This window comes from Salvelinus fontinalis, chromosome 6, assembly GCF_029448725.1.
Source record: "Salvelinus fontinalis isolate EN_2023a chromosome 6, ASM2944872v1, whole genome shotgun sequence".
NCBI lineage: Eukaryota > Metazoa > Chordata > Actinopteri > Salmoniformes > Salmonidae > Salvelinus > Salvelinus fontinalis.
The window spans coordinates 12,204,872-12,232,694 of NC_074670.1; the positions used below are offsets into that span (position 1 = coordinate 12,204,872).

Below are 27,823 nucleotides of genomic sequence, written 5' to 3' on the forward strand. Positions count from 1 at the left end.
CCGCCATAATATAATAGAAGAAGAAGAAGAAGAAGAAGAAGAAGAAGAAGAAGAAGAAGAAGAAGAAGAAGAAGAAGAAGAAGGAGGAGGAGGAGCAGGAGGAGGATAGGCGGGAGCTAGACCGACCGCGGTGCCGCTTTGTGGACAACGACTCCCATTGTAGGGCGGAGAGACGTGTATCTTGTCAGTAATCCATAGTCTTTGGTCAAACACAGAAACCGGTTTCTCTCTCCTTCTGAAGCAAGGACATCTGTTCTTGCGGTGGATAGATAAAAGTATCGGGTGACATTAGTAGCATATTCAGGATTGGATGCTGTCATTAATGGTTACAACACATCTCACCAGACAGTGTCTGTTCACTGCAGAGAGAGAGAGAGAAAGAGAGAGAGAAACTGAGAGTGAGAGTGAGTGAGGGAGGTGGTATGTGTGTCATCTCATGAGCTCGATAGAGCCTCCCACCGGCGACTGTATATATACAGTGAGAGCGGCGCGTACAGAGGAGCGATTGGGAGATATAGAGATACATCGTACCGAGGTAAGTAGCCTACAGAGCTGCCGCCTCAGAGCTGAGGGATGGTGTTGCTGCTTTCTCTTGGAGGGATGCGGAGAGCTAGAGGATGGCCGGGAGTGTCTGACCTAAATTATAGGAGGTACCCTACAAGGATGATGAAATTGTCGCTATTCGCATGTGCGCCCGCGTACGATGGAATCACTCTCAAGATCACGGAAGGGAGAGACTGAGTAGCATACCCTATAGCAGCCTAATATAGGATGCTGTATAGATTGTGTACCGGGCCAAAATCGCAGTGTCTTTTAGACTAGACAAGTCCTGTGATGGGCGGTAATTGTGCAATCCACAAGCCTATTTGAAGAGAATGTAACATTGATTACAGTAACAATCATACATTTTTGTCTCAGAAATATTGCACAATTGGTAGGCATAATTGCTAAATTCTTATTGTGGTATAGGCATAGTTAGCCAAATGGAGGGTTGAATTAAGCCCTGTTTATACCTGGTGCTAACATGCACACTTTGTCCTCATTCTGATTGTGCCCACATTTGTAGACGGGTATTAACAGCCACATTGTGATCCGATTGTGATCCGATCTTCCTGACCACCTTCGGAGGTAGTCAGGCACATAAGCCAAACCATTTAAATCATCAATATACCTGCCTCTAAACTCATTGTCAGGTAGCAGCACCATTGACTTATGTAATCAGTAAATGTCTTTAAATAAATAAATATTATTATTATCTGTCTGGCCAGATTTCTGTCAAAAAACAGCTAATCTGGCTACAATGCGGACACAGTGGATGAATAAGAGACACATTTTAATACAATCTGTAAACAAAACAAACCATAATCAGATAGTGATTGGATCATATTGATCAGATCCCCAAACTCACGTTAGTGCATGGTGTAAACGAGGCTTTACAGTACAAGAACATAAAACACAATTACAGCTAAAACAGATAAAATACCTATAAGGCCTATTTATTTCAAACATTCCAGCTCAGAATGCCAGCCTTATGCAGTTGGCTTTATATCAGCACTTTTACATGCAGGGAATACTAAAGTGGGCATCTCCACAGTAACGGAATTATGCTTTGACTCAGATTTTTCACTTTAAAATGTATGCCAAACATTGATTTCAAAGTTTAACAAACCATAGAACTCTATGCAAATAGACTACTTTGAACAATTTGCACAGCAAACTTAACAAAAAACACATTTATTGGAAGAACTGTGCAGATGCTGAGAGAGAGAATAGCCGAAGGTAATGATAGACTATTGAATATCACACCATTGATATTCCGACACAGTACAAAGTTCGTGGCACCTGTACAAAGTTTGCACTTGTTATTTTTAACAGCGAATAAAAGTCATGAAAATATGTAAAGTTTTTCTTCCTGTTTAACATTTTATTCTTTATTCTTGTTTAAACTTAAAAGGTACAGACTTTGTACAGGTGCAGATACTGAGTGAGTTTTGCCCTGAAAATAACAAAATTGTTTATCTGATGTAACAAGTGTCCCCTGGCTTGTTAAGTTGGTAGGGAATTGACCCCAACCCTGGCACTGCCACCTAACCCATTCAACCCTGGCACTGCCACCTAACCCATTCAACCCTGGCACTGCCACCTAACCCATTCAACCCTGGCACTGCCACCTAACCCATTCAACCCTGGCACTGCCACCTAACCCATTCAACCCTGGCACTGCCACCTAACCCATTCAACCCTGGCACTGCCACCTAACCCATTCAACCCTGGCACTGCCACCTAACAATTCAACCCTGGCACTGCCACCTAACCCATTCAACCCTGGCACTGCCACCTAACCCATTCAACCCTGGCACTGCCACCTAACCCATTCAACCCTGGCACTGCCACCTAACCCATTCAACCCTGGCACTGATCCTAACCCATTCAACCCTGGCACTGCCACCTAACCCATTCAACCCTGGCACTGAACCTAACCCATTCAACCCTGGCACTGCCACCTAACCCATTCAACCCTGGCACTGAACCTAACCCATTCAACCCTGGCACTGAACCTAACCCATTCAAGCCACGGCATAACAAATCAATGTATTAATCCGTTTTTTAAATTGTTATATATATAGTGCTTTTAACAACAAAAAAATCACAAAGTGCTTTACAGTAACCCAGGTAGAAGTTCTAAAAGTTTTGAGTATATATCCCCCCCTCTACATGTGAGTAAGCTGGCTGAATGTGGGTGAGAGTGTTAAATTGATCAGTGGTGTGGAAATGCCAGATTTAGCCTGCCAAACAGGGGGCACGGCTCTACATTACCCACTGCCTGCTCCCTCCATGACTTTCTCTGGTACTCCCGCCCAAACAGCACGGCCAGTGTATGGAATCCTGCCACTTTTACTGAAAAGGATAACACCCAGCACCCCAGCACTGGCTGAAAAACAGCCTGCAGTGCTCTCTCACCCAGGGCTGGGCTGGGCTGGGCTGGGCAGGGGAGTGGAAAGGGGGAGATGCGGGAGGGGAGGTGGGTGCATGTCAGAGGGGAGGTGGGAGGGGAGATGGGTGCATGTCAGAGGGAAGGTGGGAGGGATGGTGGGTGCATGTCAGAGGGGAGGTGGGAAGGGAGATGGGTGCATGTCAGAGGGGAGGTGGGAGGGGAGGTGGGTGCATGTCAGAGGGAAGGTGGGAGGGATGGTGGGTGCATGTCAGAGGGCAGGTGGGAGGGGAGGTGGGTGCATGTCAGAGGGAAGGTGGGAGGGGAGATGGGTGCATGTCAGAGGGGAGGTGGGAGGGGAGATGGGTGCATGTCAGAGGGGAGGTGGGTGCATGTCAGAGGGGAGATGGGTGCATGTCAGAGGGCAGGTGGGAGGGGAGATGGGTGCATGTCAGAGGGAAGGTGGGAGGGATGGTGGGTGCATGTCAGAGGGGAGGTGGGAGGGGAGATGGGTGCATGTCAGAGGGAAGGTGGGAGTGGAGATGGGTGCATGTCAGAGGGGAGGTGGGAGTGGAGATGGGTGCATGTCAGAGGGGAGGTGGGAGGGGAGATGGGTGCATGTCAGAGGGGAGGTGGGAGGGGAGGTGGATGCATGTCAGAGGGGAGGTGGGAGTGGAGATGGGTGCATGTCAGAGGGAAGGTGGGATTAGAGCCTGCTGGGAGTGATCAGGGGGGATTTCCACCCCGCCGGGCACACAATGGCACCGCCACATAACATAAACACGCATACACACACAATGGCACCGTGGCACAACAGACCTGAGCGTCCATAGATTTGATGCTTACTGTCTTTTGTTTGGGAAGAGGAGGTTCGTCTAGCCACGGGCTGTGTGTACGATGCAGGGGGCACGGCGGGGTGGCAGGGGAGGGGTGGTGTGGGGTGGGAGGGAGGGAGTGGTGTTGTGGTCCTGATTGGATTTGTGTGTGTGTATATGAGGGGGGTCATGACTGTGTGTGTGTGTGTGTGTGTGTGTGTGTGTGTGTGTGTGTGTGTGTGTGTGTGTGTGTGTGTGTGTGTGTGTGTGTGTGTGTGTGTGTGTGTGTGTGTGTGTGTGTGTACAGAGAGAGAGACGGACACAATAGCAGGATGAATAGAGTTTTTTTATTCCCTGTGTGTGTGCTGGAGAGACAGACCGAGGGATGGGATCTACGCTCACTTAAAACAACAACCGTCGACGGCCGATCCAGTCCGGTGTGAACCTGTCACACCAGACTGAGAAGCAGACTGAGAAGTGTCAACTACAGTAATTTCACAGACCACAACCCTCTCTCTCAGCTAAAAGGCACTAACTTTAACACACTCTAATGGACGACAGCTCTACTGTTGGCCAAGCAGACATTCTCTCTGTATGATTTGGCAGTCCCACACTCACTCTACTGTACCTGACTCACTTAACCGGTGAGAGAATGAAAGACTGTCTGCAACCACCAACCATCTTCACTTTGTTTACGAGTATCCATCCACCCTGTCACCATGGTGACCCCTTTACTCTCTCTCTCTCTCTCTCTCTCTCTCTCTTTCTCTCTCTCTCTCTTTCTCTCAGTGTGCCGGCTCTGGCCCTGGCTACAGCCATGCCTCTTCTGGAAGAGACCACTGTGCCTCGAGAGCATCCCCCCACACTGCCTGTGGTCATCATAGGTATGTTCAGCCTTAACCTCTGACTGCTAACATCTAACCCTAACCTCTAACTCTGCCCCGAGAGGCTAGCATCCCTTCGCCATCCCACCTTGCCCGCCGTCATCATTCACAGGTAACCTCTGACATTGCAAACATTTGATTCTCTCCTCTGTATGTCTGTGTAGGTAACGGGCCATCAGGTATCTGCCTGTCCTACCTGCTGAGTGGCTACAAGCCCTACCTGGACCCTTCAGCTGTTCACCCAAACCCTGTTCTGTACAGGAAGTTACAGGAGACCAGACACCTGCCCATCACTGAACAGGTGAACATCAAAGCATTGCATTAAACACACATACAGCACACACACACACACACACACACACACACACACACACACACACACACACACACACACACACACACACAGATCACAGTTGACAAACACAAACACTGAAACATGATCAAGTCTGGTCTCTCTATGCAGGATCTGGAGTATCTGAGTGAAGGTCTGGAGGGGCGGTCAGGAAACCCTGTAGCGGTGCTGTTTGACACCCTGCTCCACCCCAATGCTGATTTTGGCTACGAGTTTCCCCCTGTGCTACAGTGGAGAAGAGACAAGCAGCAGCACCTCCCTCACCTGGTGCTGGGCAGGGCTACGCCTGGAGGGGCCTGGCACGTGAGTTATTCCTAAACAGCTTATACCCTCCTTTCCCTATTCATTTACGCCTAACCTCACCCATGGTGCTGGGCAGAGCTATGCCAGGGAAACCTGGAAAGACTTCACCCCCAAATCTCCTCATCCCTATGTTCCAATGCTAAACCTAAACTACATTCTTAAAATCCTCACCTCCAATCCTCTCTCTTTTCTCTCTCTTCTAGGTGATGGAGGGCTCCATGCTGACCATCAGTCTGGGCATCTGGATGGAACTGCCAGGGATCAACTACCGAGACCTGACTAACAATGGCAAATGCAGGTACTGACATATGGCAAATGCAGGTACTGACAATGGCAAATGCAGGTACTGACAATGGCAAATGCAGGTACTGACAATGGCAAATGCAGGTACTGACAATGGCAAATGCAGGTACTGACAATGGCAAATGCAGAGAGGGAAGGAGGGAGGGATGGAGAGAGATAGAGAGATGCTGCAATGAAGTTATATAGATTCAAAACATTGAGACAGCTTAAATCTCCTTAATACTTTAAGAGTTTACTAAAGGATCTTTTGTTTGACAACGAGTGCTCTCCCCCCCCCCCCCCCCCCAGGGGCGTGACCAACAACCGGGCCACTCCAGAGGAGATCTCGTCTTACTACCGTAACTACGTCAAGCTGATGGGCCTGAAGCAGAACTTTGTTGACAACACCTACGTGACCTCTGTGCAGAAACTTTTCCGTGGACACGAGGGGGAGGGTCTAGAGAATGGTCATGGAGGTTTGGGGGAGGGGGGAAAGGGGGTGTACGAGGGGAGGGGGGGTGAGGATGTAGACGAAGGGGAAGGTGGCCTGTGGGAGGTAAGGGGGTACCAGCGGGTGCAGGGCGACACCCACGTTCCTTTCTGCCTGTTTTCGGAGAATGTAGTTCTGGCCACGGGCGCGTCTGATTCACCAGCTCAGCTGGGTGTGGAGGGGGAGGAGCTTCCCTTCGTGTTCCACAGCATCTCTGCTCTGGGATTGGCTGTGAGCCGGAAGAAGCTTGGGCCAAACTCTGATCCGGTGCTGATCGTGGGGGCGGGGTTAAGCGCAGCGGATGCAGTTTTGTGCGCTTGTAACAACAACATTTCCGTGCTGCATGCCTTCCGCAAACACGTAGACGACCCAGGCCTCATCTTTAAACAGCTACCCAAGACCCTCTACCCAGAATACCACAAGGTCTACCACATGATGCACTCCCAGACCCACGCAACACCAAACATGGCTGCCACCTCCACCACCAATGGCCTTCCCAGCATGGCCGCCTCAGTCTGCTCCAAGATGTGCTCCAAGCCCCAACCCACCACAACTAACATGGCCACCAGTGCTGGTCCCGTTCTGTTCCCTGACTACACCAGCTTCCCAGAGCACTGCGTGGTGTCCTTCCAGCCAGACATGAAGTGTGTCCTGCAGGGGAGCAACTCCCTCAAGGCCTTTAAGATCTCCATGGCCCTGGTGTTGATCGGCACCCACCCCAACCTGTTCTTCCTCAAGGGCCAGGGCCAGTACCTGGGACTGGACCCCACCAAACCCATCTCCTGCAAGCAGAACCCTGTGGATGTGCACCCCTACACCTTCGAGTGCACCAAGGACCCAGGACTGTTCGCCATGGGCCCGCTGGTGGGAGACAACTTTGTTCGCTTCCTAAAGGGCGGTGCTCTAGGCATTGCCTCCTGCCTGCTCAAGAGACTGAAGAAGAAAGGCAAGCTGATCGCAGAAGGGGGAGGAGTAGGAGGAGGGGAGTTTATCTAGGTGAAGTGTGGATGGAGAGGAATGAGGTGGTGAATGAGTTGGAAGGGAGAGGGAGAGAGGAGGAAGATGCATCTTTATTTAAGCGAAGAGAGAAAGGAGGTAGGGAAAGGGAGGAGAGGAAGGAGGAAGAGGAGGGGGTTCATCTTAGTAAAAATAGCTACTATTACCAATGGAGTTCTGAGTTAAAAGGGCAAAGCCAAGCAGTACGTTTTTAATATTTTATTGTTTGCAGTGGACATACCTATTTGAACTCTGAAGCATTCTTACCACTTCTGAGAGAACTGAAAACAATGGAAGTGGAGGCAGGCTAGAGTTACAGTACATGACCAGGTTCAGCCCACCACCTGTTACAGCTCCACTGTTCTGGTTTCTGCTGGGAAGCTGTCACAGGGTTTAATGTCCTCTATCCAGAAATCCAATCTGCAGTGTGACAATGTTTTTTTAAGTCATATTTGTGACATTTTGTAACGTCTTGAGTTTTTGTAATTTGCTCACCTTGTCTTTCAAGCAAGTGCATTTTCTGATTTCTCATCTACTTTAAACAATTGTTCTACTATTTATCTGATGGCCTTCACCATGCAATGGACTGTGAACCACTACAACTCCCCTTTAAAGCTTCAAGGAAATGGAACTTTGTAGAGATAGGCCCATAGCTGCTATAGTGTTTCTGCCATCATCTCAATTCTGAGTTTCTCATCAGTGCCAAGCTACAGACCCCAAGCAGTATCTGGCAGACCAGGATGTAATGGGAACGTTGAAGTAAGAGATGAATCAACAACCCCATCACCATCCTAATCAGACGAAGTACAACTAACTCACTATGTTGGAGCGCTCCTCTTAACGCTTTTCCTATGCAAACCCTTCCACTCACACACCTGACCTGAATGTATTCTGGATCAGATAACTCATTGCTAACTTACTGTACATGTCAGCCTGATTTCAACCAATGGGGCACAAGAGTTCTCTATTGATGTTAGACCATAACAAAATGCCAAATAGTGTTTTTTAGAGACACTGAAGTCATGCAGATGCGCGTGACTCTTGGCTGCAGTAAGAAAGCCATCGCCACCTGCGTCCATTCAACATAGCCTGGATTTACGATATTACTCTTAACAAAATAATTGTTTTGGGTCTCATACGTTTACCGTGGTGTTTTGATTCTAGCTGGAACAGTCGCTAAGATTATATTTGGTTGTGATCTTTGAAAAATAACTATTTTGGATGCAGCAGTTGTTAGCTAGAAAGCTAACGCTCATTGGCATAGGCTGTAGCAAAAGCTAGCCAAATAGCCATTTTACTGGTTGAAGTTGAAGTGTTTTTTAAGTATAATGCATAATGCAGTTGAAGTATAAAGTATAATACAGTTGATTTGGGATAACACAAACAGCAGGACATTCATACGAGCCTTAAAATCCAATTATAATCCAAAAGTAGTGTGAAATGCACTCATAAGTAACATCTAAATATAGGCTTTTTTGCTGCCACCAATTTGCAGCAATGTTAACACAGAAAGGGGTCTATAAAATACTACTAGTCGACGACTCCTGATAAGTGTACATTGGATAAACGCAGACTGTAGGTGCATTCATTGACATCCACCAGTCTGAATACAAAACTGCTAGTCCATTGCATTTATCAGGAGTTGACTATCGCCAATTGAAGTCATAATGACTATGTTAAATGCACATTTTCTGGTTGCCATTATGGAGTAAATATTATGCCTGTTGCTGATTCCAGGTCCGTATAGTGTTCTCTGTGACATTTCTCATACCATGTCACTTTCACACAGCCATCATACGCCTCATGTGTCTGTTGTGCCAAATACCTGTCACTGTATGTAAAGCTGTGAGGACTGAAGGTAGAGATTCATTCATTTATTGAACCAGTCAGTCGCCTTTAGAATGTGTGTATTCATATGCAGTTTATTTCCGCATTCAGTCATCCTCAAGACTGAAGCTGCTAGCAGAAAAGAAGAAAACGAAACAAATTGTGGAATTGGGATAAAATATAGATTGTTGACAAGATCAGCAAACTGAAAATGTATGGAGTTCCTGGTCAATATGCTGTATTCCAAACTAACCATCCCTTAGGCACTACATCCAGACCTGAAAAGATGAATCAGTGGATAGGTGTAAATGTAAGGTGGTGGTAGTCACTCAACCTTGCCCCCAGATAGACCATTGGCTTATGGCTAATTACACCTACATGTCCAATCTACACAGTAGGTGCCTTGATGAGAAGGGTTAACTAGGGGTTGATTAATAAAAGGAAACAGCAGGTTCCCCAACCCCTGGGGTCTAACCAGGGTTTTCTACTACTGTCTTACAACATATATCCCACGGTCTTCTCCTGTTCACAACAGACACACAAGCTGCTTGGTGCGTGGTAGAGTTGGACTCCTCTCTTGTACAACTCAAATGAGTTTTTAATATGTTTTGTATACTGTATTTTTCATTATGAACAAATAAAAATCTTGAAACGTAAAACCTATTTATTTGTTTACATTTCCTCGCCATCAGTGACTAAATCAAGGTATACAATTAGTGTACAGTACATAGAAAGTTAGACATTTCTGCCCACATCTATCACCGACAAAAACAGTTTAAACATTTGTCATTGACAGGCCCCTCTTGATAATTTTGAGTACAATGATCAAGAGTTACCTCAAAGATCCATTCATGAACATTATTAGTGGAGCGGAGATGACAGTTCTATCAAACTGAGAATTCTAGAAGCGCAAAACATTCCATGGGGTGTTGACATCCCTTCCTGTGTCTTAAGATGAACATTTGTCTGCAGGGCTTCACATGTTGCAGCCAGGTGCTCTCATCTTTTCTTGGTGGGTTTGGGGTTGTACCTACACACACACACACACACACACACAGGTTAAGTCAGGGCAGTGGCCATCTAGACATCCCACCTAAACACTCAGGCTTTTAACATTCCTGCTAGATCAATCCTGGATGCATTTTGGACAAATATAAAAAATAGCCCAAATTAAGCCAGCGCTGTAAACCTCTGGCCGGGTTTGAAGAACTCAAACCAAACATCCTCCCAATAAACTAAGTCTGGGAGACGGGTTCGGGCCAGACCCAAAAACATAAAACCACAACTTGTTTTCTTAGTAGCCGGCGCTGTCCTCTGGCCATGCATGACTGAGTGGACATCATGACTCAATGATCAAACAGCAGTCTCGCTCCAGGCAGGCACGCACACACCCTTTTCTGCTTAGCCAGGGAAAATGCAGCAGCCCTAGCGTGTGCATACATCACCAGCATAACCCAGACAACCAGGTGTGACGCAGGAATCACTGGGCGCTGATTGGTCAGTGACAAGCCCAAACCGTCCCAAACGAAGATCCACCCACTCACATCAGGAATGTTTCTCTCTGTTCTGTGGGTCTTGGTCTAAACGGTCCTTTTCAGATGACTATTTGACAGGCGATTCCAAAAATGGTGTTGATGTGTATTGTACGTATGCAGGGGACCAGCTAATTTCTCCTTGAGGGAGAATACAGCTCTATTGAATGTGAATCATAGTTTAGCTGGAATCAAAACCTGAGATCAGCCATGTTGGTTGGATTACAGCTACAACCAAGGCTATGTTGCTGGGCGGTCAATGTTGTCTTGTGTTTCTGAATTGGGGTTAAGGGAATGAATAGATGAATGAATGAGTGTGGAGTAGTGAAGAGCTCAGCAGACAGCCTCTAGTCCCAGTCATCGTGTGGGCAGGCAGCTGTGTGTGCGTCAGCCTGTAGGGCGCTGTTGTCTTGTGTCTGGTAGTGACGTCCTTGAACACGGAGCAATGCCCCCTGGGAATGTGATGTTTGTGTAAGCTGGGTGCTCCAACCCTTCTGCTCCACTGCAGACTGCAGACGGAGTGGCTGACTTTTTCTACCTTGGGGGCTGGAGGGTTCAACATCACTCCACATTCATACATTCATTCCCAGCCTGGCTCCAAACCTCTTCCAACCAATAGCCCGGGCCACAGCTTGGTTTACATTGTACTGTAGACTGTGGTGCCCTCCACCTGAAATAATGTGACCTAAATTGGTTTGGGTTGATTGTTTTGGTGTTTGCAGCCTGATAAGCCTTGTCCTCGTACCTGAAAAGGTCATCTCCCAAAGTCTCCTCTTTCTTGTTCTGACGCTCATCCTGAAACACACAGACACAGGGCTTTGACTCACAGACCCACAAACCTCCATCTCCTCTCTACCCAGCCTCAGCCCCTCCATCCCCTGTTACTACCATTTCATGGTAAATACCATGTAGTTCTCTTCTAGGAGTGTTTGTGTGTCTCAGGGGTTGCTAAACAGACAGTAAGTATTGTAGTAAACAGCAGCTGAAGTAGGACTGTGTACCTCTGCTGCGTCTCTCAGCCACTCCTCCAGCTCAGAGTTCTTGCCTCGGTTGTGGGCCAACAGGTCTGACCCTCCGATGATGTTGGGCAAACCCTGGGCACCGGGAACTGGGACCTGAAACACACACACATTACTACACACACACAGAAACAGAGACACTAAGCTAACAGAGTCCCATGACCCTGTGTTGTGGTGAGGTGCATTCTGGGGTCTACCTTGCGGAAGCGTTTAAAGTCCTTCCTGTTGACATTGCCGTGCGTCTCCATGGGGCGTGGTTTAGGTCTTGCCGGTGTTGCCCCGGTGAGGTATTTGAACTCCACCACTATAAGTCTGCTGGGGAGATTCTCACCCCCTAAACCCTACATCACAACACACAGACCAGTTACTGACAGACCTAACTCTTCCCCACTGTCCCCTACTCCAGACCAGTTACTGACAGACCTAACTCTTCCCCACTGGCCCCTACTCCAGACCAGTTACTGACAGACCTGACTCTTCTCCACTGTCCGCTACTCCAGACCAGTTACTGACAGACCTAACTCTTCCCCACTGGCCCCTACTCCAGACCAGTTACTGACAGACCTAACTCTTCCCCACTGGCCCCTACTCCAGACCAGTTACTGACAGACCTAACTCTTCTCCACTGACCCCTACTCCAGACCAGTTACTGACAGACCTAGCTCTTCCCCACTGGCCCCTACTCCAGACCAGTTACTGACAGGTCCTAACTCTTCCCCACTGGTCCCTACTCCAGACCAGTTACTGACAGACCTAACTCTTCTCCACTGACCCCTACTCCAGACCAGTTACTGACAGACCTAACTCTTCTCCACTGGCCCCTACTCCAGACCAGTTACTGACAGACCTAACTCTTCCCCACTGGCCCCTACTCCAGACCAGTTACTGACAGACCTAACTCTTCTCCACTGGCCCCTACTCCAGACCAGTTACTGACAGACCTAACTCTTCTCCACTGGCCCCTACTCCAGACCAGTTACTGACAGACCTAACTCTTCCCCACTGGCCCCTACTCCAGACCAGTTACTGACAGACCTAAGTCTTCTCCACTGGCCCCTACTCCAGACCAGTTACTGACAGACCTAACTCTTCTCCACTGGCCCCTACTCCAGACCAGTTACTGACAGACCTAACTCTTCTCCACTGGCCCCTACTCCAGACCAGTTACTGACAGACCTAACTCTTCCCCACTGGCCCCTACTCCAGACCAGTTACTGACCGACCTAACTCTTCCCCACTGGTCCCTACTCCAGACCAGTTACTGACAGACCTAACTCTTCTCCACTGGCCCCTACTCCAGACCAGTTACTGACAGACCTAACTCTTCCCCACTGGTCCCTACTCCAGACCAGTTACTGACAGACCTAACTCTTCCCCACTGGCCCCTACTCCAGACCAGTTACTGACAGACCTAACTCTTCTCCACTGGCCCCTACTCCAGACCAGTTACTGACAGACCTAACTCTTCCCCACTGGCCCCTACTCCAGACCAGTTACTGACAGACCTAACTCTTCTCCACTGGCCCCTACTCCAGACCAGTTACTGACAGACCTAACTCTTCTCCACTGGCCCCTACTCCAGACAGATACAGGCAGGACTTACTGAGGCTTCCTGTTTGACAGGTTTGGCATCAGTCTCTGGCTCTTCCAGATGACCAGGGGTCACACCATTAACAGGTTTTGACTTGGGGGGGGACAGAAGATAGAGGATAGTTCATAATAATAGTCACCTCATTGAAACCAGGGCTGGGGAAGGCAGTCAATTCAGGAAGTAAACTGAAATTACAATTCAGTGATTTTAAAAATGGCAGATATTTTCAATGAAACTGAGAAGTAGAAGTTATCAATTTTTAGATTTTAAATTAAAATCACTTCCCGAATTGAGTGGCTTCAATTGGAATTGATCCCAGCCTTGATAGAAACACATGATAACAAACACACAATGACAGCTCCTCTCACCTCAATGAAAGACACCTCTTCGTCTTTGACCTCAGCTACAGGCTCCGCTCGCTGTCGTCTGCTGGCTGACGATCGCTCTTCTGCATCCAAGCCTGACCTATGATTGGCTGCGATTGGTTCCACTGGATAAACCCGCTGTTTCTCATTGGCAGAGGTAAGTTCCACTGTCTCTAGGAGCTGTTTTCTATTGGTTGAGCTCTTGTCCATCAGTTGAGACCTCTGGCCTTGATTGGTTGAACTCTGTTCCGTCAGCTTCAACCGCTGGCCTTGACTGGTTGACATGGGCTCATCTGATTCATCCATGTCCTCAGACATGATGGACTCCAGTTCGTCCATCTCTATCTCTGAAGCCCCACCCCCTTTAGTCTCCTCCATCTCCTTCCTCTTCCTGGATTGGAGCCCCTGCTGGGCAGGGTTGGAGAACCCCTCTGACAGAGCCTCAGTCTGACCTGGAAACAGATGTGCACCTGAGCTGTGTTGGCCCTGGGACCTGCCTGTGGGGGTGTGTGTGGGGTTGGAGGTCTCTGAGTGCTGTGGTACTGTCCTCTTCATCTTCTCCTGGTCTTCTTCCCTCCTGGAGAGCTTGGCCTCTGATTGGACAGTAGGGGACTCCTCGCCTTCCCGAGGTCTGAGAGAGAAAACATTGGTGTCTGTATATAATATCACCATTAACTCAAGATTGAGAAGCCACTGTGTGGAATTGTATGGATATCTCCAGAGAGCTGCACTTGCCTTTTCTTGCCGACAGGCTGGAAGAAATTAGTGAGGGCAGACTGTTTCTGGGGGGAACCTTTCTGCGAGACCTGTTGTTTCTGGGAGGAGCGCTTCTGTGGGGACATCGTCTGCACTCCTCCGTTGGTCCTAGGGGCTGTGGCCAGGAATCTGGTGATAGCAGCACCTTTCCCTCCACCTAATATCATGATAATGCAATGTCATTTAGCAGACCCGTGTTTTCAGTTTATATGGCCCACGCCAGAACTTTCCTACTGTAACTGACACCCACCCACTCCGCCTAAGTCATTAGAAACTATTCTACCTGGATGTTGTAGCTCTCCCTTTTTTCTGTCCGAGCCACCACCACCAGCGCTGTCTGAGGCGCTGAATGATGACATCATAGTCTCTGCCACTGTGCAGGTCCCGGCCAGCTCTCGGCCTGAGGGTTTGGATCGGTTAAGATGAGAGGTGGCCCGGGTCTGGTCCCTCTCAGGGGTCTTTTCAACTGCGCTCACCCCAGCCACGTCCACCCTGCTCGGGGATAAGACAACGCAGATCAGCCTGATGCACTCAAATATAACTGTGAGTTTGGAGCTCAGGTTGTGTGTGTGTGTCTTACCCACTGATGCCCTGTGACGGCTCTGTGTTTACAGCATAGGCTGTGATATTCTGAGACGCCGCTGGCATTACCGTCTCGTCCACTGGTGCATTCTGGGATAGCGTGGCGCCAGGGATTTTGGGTTTCATTCTCATGGATTCTGACCAGGGGAAAAACACATTAACAACGATACAAGTGTTGACTCCACTATATAAGTCCATATCATTATAAAATCAGGAACTCAAAATAAACTGAGATTATGATTCACTGTATGAGAGCCCCACCCACCTGAGTCAGCCATCTGATTGGAGGGATTGCAGTACTTGTCACAGCTGACATTGATGGCAGCCAGTCCGATCTCAGACTCTGTGATGAATCGAAGACCTTTCCTGGAGAGTGTGAGAGGTGGTAAATATAGACTCTGCTGACACAACCAGTTAGTCTCATTTCAGAGCTGCAGAGAAGAAGTGTAACACCATAACAGTGAATTGACATAGGAAAAGCCTCAAGTCTGAAAAGCTTTGGGAATGTCTCAATTGTTTGTGTAGTTCAACCCCCCCCCCCAAACCTCCCTTTTTTAGGTATGGAACACACTCAAACTGCACTCTGGTCTTTATGATACTGCAATGTGTGTACCTCTGTAGAATCTTCCCCACAGAGTCTGCCCACTTCTTAGTGGAGGGGGGCAGTAGTGCTTGGGAGTTTCCCGTTGCCATGCCGATCACACAGCTCAATGGTGATTCCAGGAGTGACACAGGAATAGACCCCTCCTCCAAGAGCTGGCTCCTCCCACCTCCACAACTCACTGCCAAACTCAGACGCTTTTGCTGGAGAGAAGTGAGTGATTTATTATTATTATTGTGATTATTATTCCAAATAGTAGCGGTACGGGTAGTAGGCGTGACGGTAATGATAGTAGTTTAGTTGTGATGTAATGGTGACAGTTATAAGTTAGTTATAGTAGGTAGTCGGTAAAGATAGAGGTAGAAGTGCTACTAGTGGTAATGGTAGCAGTAGAGATATTAGAGGTAGAAGTGCTACTAGTGGTAATGGTGGTAGTAGGGATATTAGAGGTAGAAGTGCTACTAGTGGTAATGGTAGTAGTAGAGATAGAGGTAGAAGTGCTACTAGTGGTAATGGTAGTAGTAGATATAAAGGTAGAAGTGCTACTAGTGATAATGGTAGTAGTAGAGATATTAGAGATAGAAGTGCTACTAGTGCTAATGGTAGTAGTAGAGATATTAGAGATAGAAGTGCTACTAGTGCTAATGGTAGTAGTAGAGATAGAGGTAGAAGTGCTACTAGTGGTAATGGTAGTAGTAGGGATATTAGAGATAGAAGTGCTACTAGTGATAATGGTACCAGTAGAGATATTAGAGGTAGAAGTGCTACTAGTGATAATGGTACCAGTAGAGATATTAGAGGTAGAAGTGCTACTACTGATAATGGTAGCAGTATATATAAAGGTAGAAGTGCAAGAGGCATCACTACAGTCCCTGGTTCGAATCCAGGCTGTATCACATCCGGCCTGATTGGGAGTCCCATAGGGAGGCGCACAATTGTCCCAGCATCGTCCGGGTTTGGCCGTCATTGTAAATAAGAATTTGCTCTTAATTGACTTGCCTAGTTAAATAAAGGTTAAATAAAAATCATTTTTTTTTCATGTTTAAACTTTTATTGTCCCTAATATTCATTATATTTTTACTATTTACTACTATTTTTCTACTATTGACTTTATATGATTTTATTGATGTTATTTATTTGTATTATTTACTACCATTTTATATTATTCTTCATTATTTTATTATACACCAAGTATACCAAACATGATCAACACCTTCCTAATATTGAGTTGCACCCCCCTTTTGCCCTCAGAACAGCCTCAATTCGTCAGGGCATGGACTCTACAAAGTGTCAAAAGCGTTCCACAGGGATGATGGCCCATGTTGACTCCAATGCTTCCCACAGTTGTGTCAAGTTGGCTAGATGTCCTTTGGGTGGTGGACCATTCTTGATACACAGGAAACTGTTGAGCATGAAAAACCTAGCAGCGCTGCAGTTCTTGACACACTGAAACCGGTGCGCCTGGCACTGACTACCATACCCCATTCAAAGGCACTTATCTTTTGTCTTGCCCATTCACACTCTGAATGGCACACATACAAAATCCATGTCTCAATTATCTCAAGGCTTAAAAATCATTCTTTAACCTGTCTCCTCCCCTTCATCTACACTGATTGAAGTGGATTTAACAGGTGACATCAATTAGGGATCATAGCTTTCACCTGGATTCACAGACAGAGACAGAGAGAGACAGACACACTGACACAGAATGAGACAGAGAGCGAGAGAGACACAGAGAGAGAGACGCAAAGACAGAGGGAGGGAGAGAGAAAGAGCGGGAGGGGAGCGAGAGAGAGAGTGGGAGGGGGAGAGAGACAAAGCGGGAGGGAGAGAGAGAGAGCGGGAGGGAGAGCGAGACAGACAGAGCGGGAGGGGGAGGGAGAGAGAACGGAAGGGGGAGAGCGACAGAGTGGGAGAGCGACAGAAAGAGCCAGAAAAAGGGAGAGAGTGCGAGAGAAAGAGAGACAGACTGTATTGAGAGATAAAATAAACACATCACAGACTTTAACAACCATTTACCCGAATACATAACTGAGTGACCACAAATAACCAACCACCTAACATCATTACCTGGTCTCCAGCTGATGAGAAGAGGCAATAAACAGGATATAAAGACTAATGGAAGCCCTTAATTGATTTATTCAGACTCTCACATTGGGGAGCCATGTGGGGTGAATGCTGTTCTGTAACGTTGGATTGTATAACGGCTATGCATAGAGAGAAAGAGGCCGGCCAGTACCTGTTTTGAGTGAGAGAGGCAGGCCAGTACTTGTTTGGAGTGAGAGAGGCAGGCCAGTACCTGTTTGGAGTGAGAGAGGCAGGCCAGTACCTGTTTTGAGTGAGAGAGGCAGGCCAGTACCTGTTTGGAGTGAGAGAGGCAGGCCAGTACCTGTTTTGAGTGAGAGCACGAGCGAGTGAGACGGGCCAGTACCTGTTTGAAGTGTGAGAGAGGATTGAGTTTGAGTTCATTATATTTCTTTTGTGAAAGTGTGATCAGTTGGTGCAGTTTTGTGTATCCGATGGCAGTGTATTCCAGACATGGGAAGCTCTCACAGAGAAATCAGATTGACTATTGGTGCTTTTCCTTAAGGGAACTATACAGTCACCTCTCATGACAGACCTTGTGGATTTGCTGCCAGATGTTTGGGTTTTCTGTGTAACAAAATACTGAGTGGAGGGGGAGCCAGGCCATTTAGGTTCTTGAATACAAGACATGTGTCGGTGTATTGCACAAGATTTTCCCAACTCAGGAGCTCATGCTTTCTGAGGATGTAACAGTGATGATGGCTATTGGGCTTCCTATCAAGCACTTTGATATCCTGTTTGTAGACATACTGAATGGGTTTTAAATGTTGTACAGCAAGCTTGGGCCCAACTAGTCAAGCAGTATGTTAAGTAGGGGAGTATCATAGATTTGAAGTACAGTTTTGCTACCTCTGTAGTCAAACAATTTCGTATAAATCGGAAATAAGCTAGGTTGAATTTGAATGACCCTTTTCACCTGCTTTTTAAAAGAGAGGTTGGAATGATGCCACACTGACACACTGAGTTCTGCCTTCAAGGTATGATTTCATCCATCTCAAGGCATCGGGGAAAAAGTTGAACTTGGACAATTTTGTGATGAGAACCTCATGGTTAACAGTATCAAAAGCCTTCCTTAGGTCCAGAAACATAGCCCCAACAACGCTCCCTTTGTCCATCTTGGACTTCACATTTTCCAGAAGAAAGCAGTTGGCCGTTTCTGTGGAGTGTTTTGCTCTGAAACAAAACTGCATGGAGTGTAATGTGAAGGGGCTGTTGTTGAGGTGGGCAATCAGTTGCTCTGCTACACACTTTAACAACCTTCGACACCACAGGTAGTATACTAATGGGCCTGTAGTTACTCAAGTCAGCAGGGTCACTCGATTTAAAGATGGCCATAATAACAGCCGACTTCCATACCCTTGGAAACACCCCCTGACCAATAGATGTGTTGGTGACCTTAGTATTGAGGCCAACGAGTGACTCTTTGTAGTTTTTAAGAAAGGTAGAGTCCAGCCCAAACACATCTTTAGCTTTAGAGTTCTTTAGTGAGCTAATCACCCTGTTCACCTCTGACTCAAAAACCTCCCTTATGAGGAAGACAGGTTGAGCGTCATTCACTAACACTGACCCCAAGAAACCAGTGGAGAGTTTTGTGTCAGTACCCTGACAGAGTCAATAAAGTAGGAATTGAAGGCTATTGCTATTTTGACTGCATCCTGTGTTAGATTAGAAATCATGGTGAATAACAATCTTTTTGCAGTGTTTTACTATGGTATTTCCCTGTTAACTTTTTTTGATTCTCCCAGATAAATTTAGAATTTCCTTTTGCTTCACCAGTTATGTTAATAAAAAGGTTTGCCTTGGCCTATCTGATTTCTTTCATCACCTTATTTCTCAACATGGTAAACCTAAGTCTGTCATGCTCTAATTTGGACTTTAGGGCTGTTTTTAGAGCATATTCTCATTCTTTCATCAATTTCCAGATTTCTCCATTTAGCCAAGGATGAGTGCTCTTTTGGCCAGGTTTGGATTTAATTTTCTTTAGGAAACCATTTATTGTAGTCTGGATTGTGGATAGAAAAACCTGACTATCAGCTTCCACATCTGTATAGGACAAGAGATCATTCCAGTTAATTCCCTTAATTTCATTTTCAAAATAATTTAATTCACTCTTAGGTACCGTATTCTTAGTTGATCCGGCTTTCTAACAGTAGAGAGGTTAAACCTGTTCTTAGTTCGCTTTCTTACTATGAGTGTCAGATTATGATCAGATAGCCCAGTAACCATATTGAATGATTTAGTCACTCTCTCTGGTTTATTACTGAACACCAAATCAATCTGTGTTTTAGAGCAACAAGTCACCCTGGTTGGCCCTTTAACTAGCTGTGTAAGGTCAAAGGTATTAGTGATCCGTTTGAGGGTTTTCCTACAAGACTTGTCATCATAATTAATGTTAAAATCTCCCATTAAGATGACCTCTTTCCCTTAAATCACATTCCCACAATCACATGTTATTAAACTGATAAAAAAACACATTTTTGGTGGAAGGTGGTCGATACATTCCAATAAGGGTAAAATACATTTGGGAGACCGTGTAACATTCAGGCCAATACATTCTAGTTCATTATCACATGACCACTCAATTTGTTTACATCGGATATGTTCTTTAATGTAAATCACCAGACCCCCTCTTCCTTCAGTCCTGTCTCTCCTGAAAACATTGTAGCCAGGCACAATCAAAGCAGCATATGGAGAGTTTTTATGGAGACATGTCTCTGAAAGGCAGAGGGAGTCAATGTTGGAGTCTGTGAAAAGGATGTTGAATTTGATCACTTTTTGGAATGACACTACAAATGTTCAAGTGCCCCTCTAGTAGTCCCTTGGGCTTAGCTCGTGGGTCCCAGATGACTCAAGAGTGATTGACACATTCAAAAAAGTTACATTTTCATGTGTTTTCTGACGGCTGGGTTTAGGCTGTTTTGTTTCGTTTTGAATTGGGGCAGTTCAGTAGTGCAATTAACTATCCCTCCCGCCTGCACTGGATGCGGGGAACTGATTAAAACAGCTTGCGTACCAGAAGCAGAGTCCGGGATAACATATTGCGACTTGGATATGTTTGAAGAGTCAAATTCCATCTTGGCACTCACCCACTTCCGCAGCGACGACGATCAGTGAACGAGACCATCCACTCCGGTGAGTATTGCTGGCTCGGTGATGTTAGGCCCAGGATTGAGTTGCACATCCCCGAAGAGCAGGAGGGTAGTGAACAAGTAGTTTAACAGCACAGCGGGGGCTGTGCTTTGGCAAAGTGGGTGGGGTTATATCCTACCTGTTTGGCCCTGTCCGGGGGTATCATCGGATGGGGCCACAGTGTCTCCTGAACCCTCCTGTCTCAGCCTCCAGTATTTATGCTACAGTAGTTTGTGTCGGGGGGCTAGGGCCAGTTGGTTATATCTGGAGTACTTCTCCTGTCTTATCCAGTGTCCTGTGTGAATTTAAGTATGCTCTCTCTAATTCTCTCCTTCTCTCTTTCTTTCTCTCGGAGGACCTGAGCCCTAGGACCATACGTCAGGACTACGGGGCATGATGACTCCTTGCTGTCCCCAGTCCACCTGGCCTTGCTGCTGTTCCAGTTTCAACTGTTCTGCCTGCAGTTATGGAACCCCTACCTGTCCCAGACCTGCTGTTTTCAACTCTTAATGATCGGCTATGAAAAGCCAACTGACATTTATTCCTGATTATTATTTGACCATGCTTGTCATTTATGAACATCGTGGCTCTCTCTAATTCTCTCCTTCTCTCTTTCTTTCTCTCTCTCGGAGGAACTGAGCCCTAGGACCATACGTCAGGACTACCGGGCATGATGACTCCTTGCTGTCCCCAGTCCACCTGGCCTTGCTGCTGTCCCAGTTTCAACTGTTCTGCCTGCGGTTATGGAACCCCTACCTGTCCCAGACCTGCTGTTTTCAACTCTTAATTATAGGCTATGAAAAGCCAACTGACATTTATTCCTGATTATTATTTGACCATGCTTGTCATTTATGAACATTTTGAACATCTTGGCCATGTTCTGTTATAATCTCCACCCGGCACAGCCAGAAGAGGACTGGCCACCCCTCATAGCCTGGTTCCTCTCTATGTTTCTTCCTAGGTTTTGGCCTTTCTAGGGAGTTTTTCCTAGCCACCGTGCTTCTACACCTGCATTGCTTGCTGTTTGGGGTTTTAGGCTGGGTTTCTGTACAGCACTTCGAGATATTAGCTGATGTACGAAGGGCTATATAAAATAAACTTGATTGATTGAACAGTTTCCGATAAATGTTGGACTTGTGTTTGTTACTCCTATGCGGTTCAGGGGAATAGAGAGCGAGGTAGACTTGGCTATTATTCAGAACATTATGGTATGCTGTGTGCTGTCCGCTCCCGTGGAACGGTGAACCAATGTGTTTGGTGTTGATATTCTCAAGCAGTCATCCCAGCAAGGACGCACTGAGATTATCAGTAGAGAAGCTACATAACTGACAATCATGGCAATATACTGAAGATAAAACATAATTGCGCTTTAAATCTTTGCACAAGTTACTTAGCTGGGGTCGGCGTACACCTGATGGTTTAGATCAAATAACAGCATCTGTAGGAGAAGCAGCACCTGCCGCACCACCCTCCCTTCCATCTGCCATTGTTTGTTTGGGGCCAAAACAACAGGCCAGTAGCTGTTTTTTTACAGGCTCCTAACCAACTGTGCTATTTTTTTATTTCTTTTTTGCATTGTTTGTAACTCATTTTGTACATAATGTTGCTGCTACCATCTCTTATGACCGAAAAGAGCTTCTGGACATCAGAACAGCGATTACTCACCTCAACCTGGATTAAGATTTATTCTTTAAATGATTCTGACGCTAAGAATATACTGCTTTGTCGAGACAAGGCCCAAATCCCTGTCATCAGCGTGAAGAAAAGACGTAGAAAAAGGGAGGGCTGCGGGGTGCCTTGTAAGAATTTGTCGACGAGGAGGTAAACCACCACTACCCTCCGTATTATTGGCCAACGTGAAATCATTGGAAAACAAACTGGACAATCTACGATTCGGACTATCCTACCAACGGGACATTAAAAACTGTAATATCCTATGTTTCAACGAGACATGGCTGAACAACGACACCAATAATATAGACCTGGCTGGCTTCTCAGTGCATTGGCAGGACAGAGCAGCTATGTCTGGTAAGACAAGGGGCGGGGGTGTGTGTCTATTGGTCAATAACTGCTGGTGCGCATGGTCTAATATTAAAGAAGCCTCAAGGTATTTCTCACCTGAGGTAGAGTACCTCATGATAAGCTGTAGACCACACTATCTACCAAGAGAGTTCTCATCTATATTATTCGTAGCCGTCTATTTACCACCCCAAACCGATGCTGGCACTAAGACCGCACTCAACGAGCTGTATAAGGCCACAAGCAAACAAGAAAATGCTCATTCAGAAGCGGCGTTCCTAGTGGCCGGGGACTTTAATGTAGGCAAACTTAAATCTGTTTTACCTAATTTCTACCAGCATGTCACATGTGCAACCAGAGGGGGAGAAAAACTCTAGACCACCTTTACTCCACACACAGAGATGCATACAACGCTCTCCCTCGCCCTCCATTTGGCAAATCTAACAATAATTCTATATTCCTGATTCCTGCTTACAAGCAAAAACTAAAGCAGGAAGTACGAGTGACTCGCTCAATACGGAAGTGGTCAGATGACGCGGATGCTACGTTACAGGACTGTTTTACAAGCACAGACTGGAATATGTTCCGGGATTCATTCAATGGCATTGAGGAGTATACCACCTCAGTCATCGGCTTCATCAATAAGTACATTGACGCCATCGTCCCCACAGTGTCCGTACATACATTTTGCAACCAGAAGCCATGATTACAGGCAACATCCGCACCGAGCTAAATGCTAGAGCTTCCACGTTCAAGGAGTGGGACACTAATAAGAAATCCCGCTATGCCTTCAGACGAACCATCAAACAGGCAAAGGGTCAATACAGGACTAAGATTGAATTCGACTACACCGGCTCACATGCTCGTCAGATGTGGCAGTGCTTGAAAAATATGACATGCTGGAAAGGGAAACCCAGACGCGAGCTGCCAAGTGACGTGAGCCTAACAGATGAGCTAAATGCCTTTTATGCTTGCTTCGAGGCCAGCAACACTGAACCATGCATGAGACCACCAGCTGTTCCAGGCGACTGTGTGATCACTCTCTCCGTAGCCGATGTGAGCAAGACCTTTAAACAGTTCAACATTCACAAAGCCGCTGGGCCAGACGGATTACCAGGACTTGTACTCGAAGCATGCGTGGACCAACTGGCAAGTGACTTCACTGACATTTTCAAACTCTCACTGACCGAGTCTGTAAAACCAACATGTTTCAAGCGGAACACCATAGTACCTGTGCCCAAGAAAGTGAAGGTAACCTGCCTAAATGATTACCGCCCCGTAGCACTCACGTTGGTAGCCATGAAGTGCTTTGAAAGGCTGGTCATGGCTCACAACAACATCATGCCAGAAACCCTAGACCTACTCCAATTCGCATACCACCATAACAGATCCACAGACGACGTAATCTCAATCGCACTCCAAACTGCCCTTTCACACCTGGACAAAAGGAACACCTATGTGAGAATGCTCTTCATTGACTAAAGCTCAGCATTCAACACCATAGTTCCCACAAAGCTCATCACTAAGTTAAGGACCCTGGGACTAAACACCACCTTCTGCAACCGGATCCTGGACTTCCTGACAGGAAGTTTTTTTCTCACATTAGTTTATTGAGTAAATATTTCCTTAACTCTATTTCTTGAACTGCAATGTTGGTAAAGGGCTTGTAAGTAAGCATTTCACGGTAAGGTCTACTACACCTGTTGTATTCAGCGCATGTGACTTTGAAATGTTTATTTGTTTGCAGTGTGAGCGAGAGAGAGAGGCAGGCCAGTACCTGTTTGGTGTGTGAGCGAGAGAGAGAGGCAGGCCAGTACCTGTTTGGTGTGTGAGCGAGAGAGAGAGGCAGGCCAGTACCTGTTTGGTGTGTGAGCGAGAGAGAGAGGCAGGCCAGTACCTGTTTGGTGTGTGAGCGAGAGAGAGAGGCAGGCCAGTACCTGTTTGGTGTGTGAGCGAGAGAGAGAGGCAGACCAGTACCTGTTTGGTGTGTGAGCGAGAGAGGCAGACCAGTACCTGTTTGGTGTGTGAGCGAGAGAGAGAGGCAGGCCAGTACCTGTTTGGTGTGTGAGCGAGAGAGAGAGGCAGGCCAGTACCTGTTTGGTGTGTGAGCGAGAGAGAGAGGCAGGCCAGTACCTGTTTGGTGTGTGAGCGAGAGAGAGAGGCAGGCCAGTACCTGTTTGGTGTGTGAGCGAGAGAGAGAGGCAGGCCAGTACCTGTTTGGTGTGTGAGCGAGAGAGAGAGGCAGGCCAGTACCTGTTTGGTGTGTGAGCGAGAGAGAGAGGCAGGCCAGTACCTGTTTGGTGTGTGAGCGAGAGAGAGAGGCAGGCCAGTACCTGTTTGGTGTGTGAGCGAGAGAGAGAGGCAGGCCAGTACCTGTTTGGTGTGTGAGCGAGAGAGAGAGGCAGGCCAGTACCTGTTTGGTGTGTGAGCGAGAGAGAGAGGCAGGCCAGTACCTGTTTGGTGTGTGAGCGAGAGAGAGAGGCAGGCCAGTACCTGTTTGGTGTGTGAGCGAGAGAGAGAGGCAGGCCAGTACCTGTTTGGTGTGTGAGCGAGAGAGAGAGGCAGGCCAGTACCTGTTTGGTGTGTGAGCGAGAGAGAGAGGCAGGCCAGTACCTGTTTGGTGTGTGAGCGAGAAAGGCAGGCCAGTACCTGTTTGTGTGAGCGAGAAAGGCAGGCCAGTACCTGTTTGTGTGAGCGAGAAAGGCAGGCCAGTACCTGTTTGGTGTGTGAGCGAGAAAGGCAGGCCAGTACCTGTTTGGTGTGTGAGCGAGAGAGAGAGGCAGGCCAGTACCTGTTTGCAGTGTGAGCGAGAGAGGCAGGCCAGTACCTGTTTGCAGTGTGAGCGAGAGAGGCAGGCCAGTACCTGTTTGGCATTGAGGAAGAGGAAGGTCTTGCCAGTGAAAAGTTCTTTACGTTCTGGCCTCTCGGTCAGGTCCACCTCATCCTTATTCAGACTGGGCTCGTCTATCTCTGGGAAGAAACTATTAATAACACCCACAAACAGTCCTTCAATAACGTTGAAGGGATAGTGAGCGATTTGGGCAATTAAAAAAAAAAACTATTTCATCAATTTCAGAATAAGGCTGTAACATAACAAAATGTGGAAATGCACCGTAGGTCTATAAAATGAGGCCTGGATGAAGAGGCAGCTATTATTGTGTGGTTTTGTGGAGGTGAGCAGCAGTCTTGTGTGTGGTATCTCTTAGTACCTCTCAGCTTTTGGAGGTGGTTGTTTCTGTTGCAGGGCTTTGGTGAGCTCAGTGAAAAACTCCTGCTTGACTATGGGCCGACAGCACAGCAAAGCACAGATAGTCTGCATGGGGAGAGAGCACATTCTGTATGAACAGATGAATTAACACACACACACACACAGTTTGTGGTCATGTGCTGACCTTGATGGTGACTTTAACAGTGGGCATGACCAGGTGAGTGCAGTCCTGTGTCCAGGTGTTGGTCAGCCGGCCACCCAGAAGCTGCAGGGTCTGAGACAGTGAGACCTTCCCTTCATTATCAACACAGGAGGAGCACACCACCGCAGTTACCTGCTGCACACTGGAGAGAGAGAGAGACATTTCAAAATATAGATTTCTAATTTGTTTCCATCAAAAGTATTATCATTGCGTAAATGTGGATGCACACCTGAACTTGCTGTGAAAGACCCCAAATGTCACTCTGTCCCCTGCCGTCAGGCTGCGAGGGGTGTCTCCTGACAGACGCTCCTCGTTAACAAACGTGCCATACTTAGAACTGTCCCTCAGGGTCAGGGCCTGGCACACAACACAACAACAGTTTGTTGGTTACATCTACTTTATGAAAAACTCTCTTAACCAAACAATACAAGACGTGGATGTTGATATCCCTAAAAACAAGTGTCTCCTTATGTAACACATGCACAACATTAGGCAAAAAACCCAGCTCTGTCTACAAGACAAGATTCATGCTGGCTAGTTAGGATGGTGAACAGTGCGAGAGCACCTTCTAGTGCAAGGGAGACATGACAGCATTTGATGGACTAGGGACAGAATGTAGGCCTGCTCACATTCAGCCTATATATTTTTCAGTGAAGTATTTAGGAGTTGTAGGGTAGTGCTCTGGTTAAGCGGGTGTGTAGGGTTTGTGTGTGTGAGTAAAAATACAGTTATTACTAATAAAGAATATCCCCGTCTCTCTCACCTGATCTGTAGCAGTGAGGTGAGCATGAGCCCGGCTGATGGACTGGTCATTGGGCAGGATGACCTCACAGTTCTTACGCCCCACGACATACTCCTTATCTGGCAGGAGGTAGTGGGTGACACCTGGGACAGGATATGTCATAAGATTGAATAATGAGAAAAGTAATGTTCTTATTCAAAACAACTGGAGGATGATTAAGGGCTTAATAATCATATGTTATGCGTTAGATAGAAGATTACCAACTGCAACAGTGTAGGACTGCACGTTAGCTTGCTAGCCAGGTGTAACTTGGATGAATTGTGTCATAGGAAGAATACTAGCTAGCTAGTTAGATGGCTAGCTATCCAAACAATTTGTAATCGTTACTGTAACAGGTTTGATTCTCATCTTCTAAGCGCGTATTCTGATACTCCAAAATACACTGAGAAACATAGCTAGCTAACATCTAGAACGAGCTGTCAAATGTAGCTAGCTGCTAATGTTGTCAGCTGGTGGGTTGGTCATCCGCTATGGCTAAGATAGCTAACGTTACTGTACCTAACTAGAGCTGGGCAAAACAAAAGTTACCTCCGGATTCTAAAGGTTTCAGTGTCCACATGTTATAATACACTACGAGCTATAGAACGAACCACCGAACATGTGCTCTTCTCTGTCAATAACTAGCTAGCTAGGTATACATCTACAAATAGTAAAATATCTAATGCGAGTCCGAGTTGCGTACAGTCAGCGCGAAAGTCCACATCAACTTCCTTTCAAAATAAGAGTCCCAACTGTGGGCATTGACATGATGCCGAACTGAATCCAGTATAATTTTGTAATATGTAATCCCCCATACAGTGATGCCTGCCAATGGTTCGTGAGAATATGTGCACAAAATAGAAAGGCCAATGTCTGACTGTGCTTCAAATGTGCTTTATGTAGTGACAATATCAGTGAGGTGTATTCATGGATGCCAAGGGAAGCCAGGCTTCCCCCAAAAATGTAAAGAAAAAAACACAATTATTTATCTTTCTATCACACCGGAGAATGCATCCGAGCGAGTGCATCCGCCCCCCTGTCTCTGTATGTGTAGGCCATCTAACTAAAGTTG

General features: G+C 46.8%; 2 protein-coding genes across 7 annotated transcripts; one reads left to right on the forward strand and one right to left on the reverse strand.

The window, feature by feature from the left end:
- The first annotated feature begins 29 nt into the window (after positions 1-29).
- On the forward strand, positions 30-9,540 carry LOC129857063 (oxidative stress-induced growth inhibitor 2-like). Of its 3 annotated transcripts, none has more exons than XM_055924974.1 (6): positions 30-650; positions 4,537-4,631; positions 4,796-4,932; positions 5,095-5,286; positions 5,490-5,584; positions 5,878-9,540. In XM_055924974.1, the coding sequence occupies exons 1-6, from the start codon at positions 574-576 to the stop codon at positions 7,052-7,054; spliced, it is 1,773 nt and encodes a 590-aa protein (XP_055780949.1). In that variant the 5' UTR covers positions 30-573; the 3' UTR covers positions 7,055-9,540. The 3 variants fall into 3 exon arrangements, with proteins under 3 accessions (XP_055780949.1, XP_055780947.1, XP_055780948.1); XM_055924972.1 differs by having other exon boundaries at positions 31-535; XM_055924973.1 differs by lacking the exon at positions 30-650 and adding an exon at positions 3,944-4,236.
- Positions 9,528-27,501, reverse strand: LOC129857062 (nibrin-like). Of its 4 annotated transcripts, XM_055924967.1 has the most exons (17): positions 27,301-27,500; positions 26,734-26,855; positions 26,200-26,327; positions 25,953-26,112; positions 25,770-25,873; positions 25,424-25,541; positions 15,340-15,530; positions 14,992-15,092; positions 14,725-14,863; positions 14,428-14,636; positions 14,124-14,301; positions 13,392-14,019; positions 13,036-13,116; positions 11,630-11,773; positions 11,415-11,528; positions 11,159-11,208; positions 9,528-9,911 (listed from the first exon to the last, which is right to left on the reverse strand). In XM_055924967.1, the coding sequence occupies exons 1-17, from the start codon at positions 27,329-27,331 to the stop codon at positions 9,881-9,883; spliced, it is 2,529 nt and encodes an 842-aa protein (XP_055780942.1). In that variant the 5' UTR covers positions 27,332-27,500; the 3' UTR covers positions 9,528-9,880. The 4 variants fall into 4 exon arrangements, with proteins under 4 accessions (XP_055780942.1, XP_055780944.1, XP_055780945.1 ...); XM_055924969.1 differs by lacking the exon at positions 13,036-13,116; XM_055924970.1 differs by lacking the exons at positions 25,424-25,541; positions 25,770-25,873 and having other exon boundaries at positions 27,301-27,499.
- Positions 27,502-27,823: the final 322 nt, after the last annotated feature.